Below are 7,448 nucleotides of genomic sequence, written 5' to 3' on the forward strand. Positions count from 1 at the left end.
TTAATATGCCTCTAGCTGCTTGATTACTGCTTTTTGTTCTCGTCTGGTGACAACGTTGAGACTCGAACGAAACTTTGTAAACAAGGATGCAGACAAGGGTTTAGTGAATATGTCCTCTACTTGATCTTGAGCAGGCACATGGCCAACATCCAACTTGCCAGCAGTAATATTTTCTCTAACGAAAAAGAGATCCAACTCGACATGCTTAAACTTTGAATGAAGTACCGGATTTGCCGAGACAGCAACAGCCCCAGAATTATCACACCAAATTGTAGATTTCTTAGACGGAGCAATATGCAACTCAGACAGAAGGGATTCCAACCAGACAACCTCGGTAGCCGTATGAGCCAAACTACGATACTTAGCTTCTGCAGTAGACCTGGATACAACATGTTGCTTCTTAGTTCCCCAGGCCACAGGATTGCCACCAAGAAAAACACAGAAACCTGTGGTGGATCGTCGATCATCAACATCCGTACCCCAGTTTGCATCAGAAAACCCTACTAGATCCAAGCTGACAGCAGTAGTAAAACGAAGGCCATACTCCATAGTACTTTGAAGGTATCGAAGGATCTGTTTGACAGCCTTAAAGTGCTGATCAAGAGGCCTATGCATAAATTGGCATACTTTGTTAACAGCAAAGGTGATATCTGGCCTAGTGATAACAACATATTGGAGAGCTCCCACAATGCTCCTGTAGTCAGACTCGTTTTCAATAGCACTACCAACATGCTGTGACAGATTTGTCGAAGTAGTCATTGGCGTAGGAGAACCCTTTGCTTGATCCATACAAGCTCGCTTTAAAAGATCCTGAATATATTTTCGTTGACTGAGAAAAAGACCATCAGTAGTATGTTCAACTTCAACACCAAGAAAATAATTGAGAGGCCCAAGATCCTTTAAGGAGAACTGTGTATCTAAACTTGTGACAAAAGCATCGATGCTGCCCTGATGTTTACCAGTGACAATGATGTCATCCACGTATACAAGGACATACAACAGCACCCCTTCAGTGTTTTTGATGAACAAAGAGCCATCAAACTTTGCTAACATAAAATGAGAGGCAAGCAAGAAGTCTCGGAGTTTAGAGAACTAGGCATGTGGTGCTTGTTTGAGACCATACAACGCCTTCTTTAGCCTGCAAACCAAGTTCTGACCACTATGCTGCTGTTCAAAACCAGGAGGTTGAACCATATAAATTTCTTCAGATAGGTCGCCATTAAGGAACGCATTATTGATATCCACTTGGCGCAACGGCCAACCAAATTTTATTGCCAAGGCAAGAACAACACGAATTGTAGTTGGTTTTACAACAGGGCTGAAGGTTTCATGGAAATCAATTCCAGCTTCTTGAAGATAGCCTTTGACGACCAAGCGACCTTTATATCGAGCAATAGTTCCATCCGAATGTCGTTTAAGCCTGAAGACCCATTTGCAGCCCACGGTTCGTCGATTAGCAGGTAGAGGGACTAAATCCCAAGTATCATTCCTCAGCAAAGCCGCATATTCTTCTTGAGCAGCGCGAGTCCATTCTGTACTAGAAAAAGCCTCATCAATCGTGGTAGGTTCAGCAATAGCCAGCTCAGTGGAGAAAACTCGGGTCTTAAAAATACCACTTTTGGACCTGGTTTGCATAGGATGAGAGTTAACAGGAGGGGCAGATACCTCTTCAACAGTCTGAAGACTATTAGGGACTGAATGGGAGCTAGAGGAGTGAACAGGCTGGATGAAGCATCAACAGGAGAACCACTGTCACTAGCGGATAACAAACCATCAGCTGATCTGTGTACCGAACCAGGAGAGTCACAAGAGACGGACAGAGAAACATCAAGACTAGACTGTTGCAAGGAGGAAGCGAGCACTGGAACTTGAGAACGGTGATGTAAAAACTCAGGTCGAACATCAGGAGATGCAGTATTACCAAATAAATCGGGGGAACCAACAAAAGGGAAGCATGTTTCATCAAACACCACATGTCTAGACAGGAACATCCTTCTAGTATCATCTAGGCACTTGTATCCCTTGTGCATAGGACTATAGCCAAGAAAAACACAAGGCTTTGAACGAAAATGTAACTTATGACTATTGAAAGGTCTAAGATACGGATAGCACCTGCAACCAAAAACACGGAGGTGCATGTAATCAGGCAGAGACTTGTGTAATAGTTCATAGGGAGACTTTCCATCGAGAACAGACGTTGGAAGCCTGTTGATGAGATGAACAGCACTAATGAAAGCATGCGCCCACAAATGCATGGGAACCTTAGCTCGGGCGAGCAATGTCATGCCGATATCAACTATTTGCCTGTGTTTTCGCTCGACCAAACCATTTGGTTCAGAGGTATGGGGACACGATAGACGATGGTGAATTCCCATCTGAGAAAGAACACGTGGAAAAGACCGAAACTCACCGCCCCATTCAGTTTGAAGAACTTTCACCTGACAACCAAACTGAACCTCAATGAATTTATAAAGATGCAGAAACTTTGCAAGAGCCTCAGATTTATTTTTAACGAGATACAACAAAGTCTATCGAGAATAAGCATCAATGAACGAAATGTAATAGGAATGTCCCTCGGAGGTGACAGAGGCTGGCGCTCAAACATCAGCAACAATAAGCTCAAAAGGAGCTGAGTACACAGTAGAAGAAGGAGAGAAAGGAAGTTTATTCAATTTTCCAAGCTGACACGCTGAACAAATGGAACTCAGCTTAGTATTATTTGCAGCTATATTACATTTTCGAAGAACAGACATGACAACTTTATTACAAGGATGCCCAAGCCTTCTGTGCCAGAGATCAAAGATAGCAGTACTAGAAGTAGGTGTCCTCAAATGAGTAGCATGACTAGTGGCTGGAGAAGACAAGGTAGTAGTATGAACAGTGGCTGGAGAAGACAAGACAGTGCTGACCCTTGGAGAGGCTGATAGATCAAATTTGTACAAACCATTATGAATGTGGCCCACCAGCAAAATGCTCCTTGTCTTTATATCCTTCACAAAGCAATGTACAGGATGAAATTCAAAAAAGACTTGGTTATCCTTGGCAAACTGAGCAACAGACAATAAATTTTTACAAATTCTAGGAACATGCAGGACATTTTTCAAGTGAAAAACATGACGAGCAGCAGTAAAACGACCTGAGCCAACATGAGCTACAGGCATAGGCAGTCCATTCCCCATGTAAAGCTTGTGATTACCTGTGTATGGTGCTGCATCCTTCAAATTATCCAAATCATTAGTGACATGATTGGATGCTCCTGAATCAGGATACCAAGTGTTTGTATTCAGAGAACTTGAACAACAATGGTCTGGTTTGGAGCCATCACTGGGAACTGAGTCCACCTTATGAGAGCAACATGCACAAGAAAAATTGGAAGAATCCTAAAACTAATGACAGTGAGCCTGCATAGACTGATCAGAAACTCCATCAAAATTTTCATCAAATCGATAATAACACTTATGAACAGTATGACTGATTCGGCCACACAGCTGACATTGAGGCTTAGAATGACCAAACTTCCTCCCTCGACCACGACCTCGAGAAAATCGGCCATTACCCCTATAGGACGATCGTGATCTTCCATCAAACTGACTGTTACCATTTTCAGTGCTTTCATGTTTTTGAGCAACATTTGCCTGAAAAGAAACACTAGAAACCAAGTCCTATTGTCGAGTCTCACAATCAATAAGCATTTCAGCAAGAAGATCAAGAGGAACACACATCGCAGAGGCTACTACTCGAATTGATTCAAACTCTACCGGTAAACCAGCAAGAATAACACTAATCTGTTCTTGCTCAGAAATACCACTCCCTGCAGCCATTAGAGTGTCACAAAGACTCTTAATCTTGGTTAGATATTCTTTTACGGTTAACTGACCTTTTTTCTGAGAGTACAAAGAATGTCTCAAAGTAGAGACTCTCAAAGTAGACTTTGAAGCAAAACGACGTACTACAGTATTCCAGACATCAAAACTTGATTGAGCATTAGTGAGATGTACCAAGATCTCATCACAAATGGTAGGCAACAGCCAAGAAGCCAAGAGTTTATCTTGTTGCTTATGAAATAAGAATGCAGGATTAGAAACAAGATTACCATCCTTATCAACAATTGACTGTGAAGGAGTAGTGATTGTCCCAAGCACAAAATCTTGTAATCCATAACCTTCAAGAATCAATAGGACCTGCTGTTTCCACAATAGAAAATTATTCTCACAAAGTTTCACGGTGTCATGCTTGGGAAACTGTTGTATCTTCCGCAAAGAAGCATCACCAGAATCGGGAGAAGAACCATCGACTGGAGTAGCTATGTTATCAGAAACACCTTCAGTGGCCATGAGCAAGACGCAAAGAAAGAAGAAAAAATTGATTATGGCTCTGATACCATAATGAGATACAAGAAATCAATCATGATGATGGTAAAAGAAACCAATTGTATATTCTACCCTTAGCTGAATTACCAGCTCTCATATTTATACAGACTTTAGTAACTACCTATTAACAACTTCAGTAACTGTTAACTACTAACTGCTGCTCAACTAACAACTATAACCATCCATAACTATTCCATTCCTTAATAAACTCCCAACCTTTGCCTTCCCCTTCTTGCCCATGTCCTCCTCACTTCCTTTAGCTAAACAAAAAATCAACCTTGTGTTAGGATGAATAGCATTACCATAACATCAAGGTATTTGGTTGACACATGAGAAAGATGTCATTAACAAGCCATGCATTAACGCTTCTAACAGCTTTTTCCTCCCCTCTACCTCTCGGTCCAACTTAAAATCTTCCATCTCCTCCATAACTTATAATAAAAAGAAAATCAACCCTGGAGAAAGGGAGACCTAGAAAGGTTACCGTAAGGTTTAAAAAGAAGTCAACTTTTAAGCATGAAATTCTATCGCTACCTTCCTCATGTAACCGGCCACCTCCGCCATTCTTCCATTCGAACAGAGCCCCAAAGAAAGTGAAGAATGAAAGATGAAGTTTTTATCTTCTTCTTTTTTTCCCTTTACCGTCCTTCCCCCTCAAGGAATTAAAGAAAAGCAAATAAAATAAAATAAAAAATTTAATCAATGGCCGGCCAACCAATCGCCCTACATACACACACCTAAGTCCATTAACCCCAACTATTGATTTAAAAGGTCATCATTAAGTCTTTCTCATCCCACTATTTACGAGGCGCTTAACTAGCCTTAGTTGGTCGGTTCTATAAGCCTTCCATATCAAGACCAAAATTCCCATTATTCTAAAGTTTGTGATACGAAATAAAATGAATATGCTTTTGGTCTGATTCAAAATTCAAATTAAATTAAATTACCATATAAGAACATGCTCAACAAAGAACCTCTCAAACCCTCTTGGTTATAAAATTTTTTTTGTCATCACATAAATTCCTAGCTACATGTATTGAAGTGCTGATTAAGGGAATCTCACATCTTTTAAATCTGGGATCACATAAATATAACAAGAGTCTTTGCCCTTTGCCAATTGGTTCTAGGTTAGATGCCTATCCTAAAAATTTAAAACATATAGAAAAATAGTTGAAACCGAGAGTTACTGATTGTATGGTCCTCTAGAAATAGAAAATTAGGAGACAATGGTCGAGGGGTAAGGTTAGACTTGTGATGAATCAGGTAGCAGCAGATATACTCATGATTCATGCAACAAGAACACATATTGTATGGTCCAGGATAAATGAATCTATCAGAAAGAGGCTCAAAATGTGCTTTACTTGACCTACTCCCTTCTATGCATTAGCGGTAGAGAAACTACATGCATATTATTCTTAGGAAGATATCAAAAAAAATAAATATAGCCTACAAAAAAATAGTAGACATACATAAAGATAGCCCAAAATAGGTAGTTTCAAATGTTACCTGATCCCAACTAAAGGGCAAATCCTCACAGCTAAGAAAAAGACAGAAACAAAGAAAATGAAACAAGGGAGAACCAGAGAAAAAGAAGAAGGGAAATTTGATATCTTACCGCTAATTACAACACAGTAACTATGTTATTAAAACAACAAAAAAGTGCAATCCTCCCCCCCCAAAAAAAAATTGAAATGATACCCCGGAATAAATAAGACATGCAAACGAGGAAAAGATTTGCATCGGCACAAGTGTAGTGCATACCTAACTCATTCTGCTGTCGCCCTTGCTGCTTCCGTAAACACAATAATGTTAGCCATATATTCTAACATGTATTAACTTATCATGCACACTATTAAAACAACAATAAAAATGTGTCATTAAGTTACCTCCACTTTTTCAAGATGAAGCCTAGTAATAATATTTGCCATTTTGAATTTGGATTTGGAAAGAAAGGGTGAAATTTTCAATGGTCTTTTTTGTAATATCCTGAATTAGGGCTTAATCGGAATAGTGGTTTCGTGACCACAAATCTGAGATAGAAATAATTATTTTGATGATTATGATATGATTGCATGATTGTGTGAAAATTTCGTGATGAAATTCTATGCCTAAAGTGCTAAAATTGAAAGTAGGGACTAAATCGAATAAGTTGCAAAACTTGCATTCTAGAAGTTTTTAGTATGAAATTGTTTTGGAATATTAATGAGGTCTTAAATAGCGATTTGACCAATTTTAAGTTCATGGACAAAATTAGGACATGGAAGGAATTTTTGGAAAGTTTAGTAGTAAGGGTATTTTGGTCATTTAGTTACTAAAATGAATTAAAAACAAAATTAAAAGCCAATTTTTGTCCATCTTCTTCATTAGGCCGAAATTTAAAGGGTTCTCCATAGCTAGGGTTTGTTTCAAGCTTCCAAGCTCCATTGTAAGTGATCCCAAGCCCCGTTTTTAATGTTCTTTACGTTTTTAGAATCCCGGTAGCTCGATTAAGCTTATGTTAGCAATAATTCAACCTAGGGTTTATATTTGGAAAAATACTCATAGGTGAAATTTGTGTATTTTGATGTTTTATGATAGAATATGGGGTTTTAAATTATGTTAGACAACTTGTGCTACTCGGTTTTGAGTGAAAACGAGTAAAAGGCTTAATCGACAAAAATACCTAATAGTCACAAGTATATGTTACAGAGAGAATTTGATGTTGCCATAGAAGGGAAAAATGATCAGCATGTTATAAAACATAAGAATAAGGAATAAATTTTAATTCCCGAGCCTAGGGGCAAAAGTGTAATTATGCAAAAGTTTAGGGGCAAAAGTGTAATTTTTCCAAAGTTCGTATTAAAGCCCGTTTGAATCTTAGGAATAGATTAGGATACAAGTGACATGTCACTAGGATGGTTGAGCATCCGAACTCGTTGAGTTGAGTCCGAGTTCACTTATGGATGCGAATGTCCGAACTCGTTGAGTTGAGTCCGAGTTCGTGAGATGTAACTAGGCATCCGAACTCGTTGAGTTGAGTCCGAGTTCACTTATGGATGCGAACGCCCGAGCTCGTTGAGTTGAGTCCGAGTTCACTTA

At 39.2% G+C, this 7,448-nt stretch overlaps 1 protein-coding gene across 1 annotated transcript; it reads right to left on the reverse strand.

Annotated features, from left to right (window-relative positions):
- On the reverse strand, positions 1–1,053 carry LOC107956320 (uncharacterized mitochondrial protein AtMg00810-like). Its single transcript, XM_016892022.2, has one exon. The coding sequence runs from the start codon at positions 1,051–1,053 to the stop codon at positions 1–3; it is 1,053 nt and encodes a 350-aa protein (XP_016747511.2).
- Between the last annotated feature and the right edge of the window lie 6,395 nt (positions 1,054–7,448).

This window comes from Gossypium hirsutum, chromosome A07, assembly GCF_007990345.1.
Source record: "Gossypium hirsutum isolate 1008001.06 chromosome A07, Gossypium_hirsutum_v2.1, whole genome shotgun sequence".
NCBI lineage: Eukaryota > Viridiplantae > Streptophyta > Magnoliopsida > Malvales > Malvaceae > Gossypium > Gossypium hirsutum.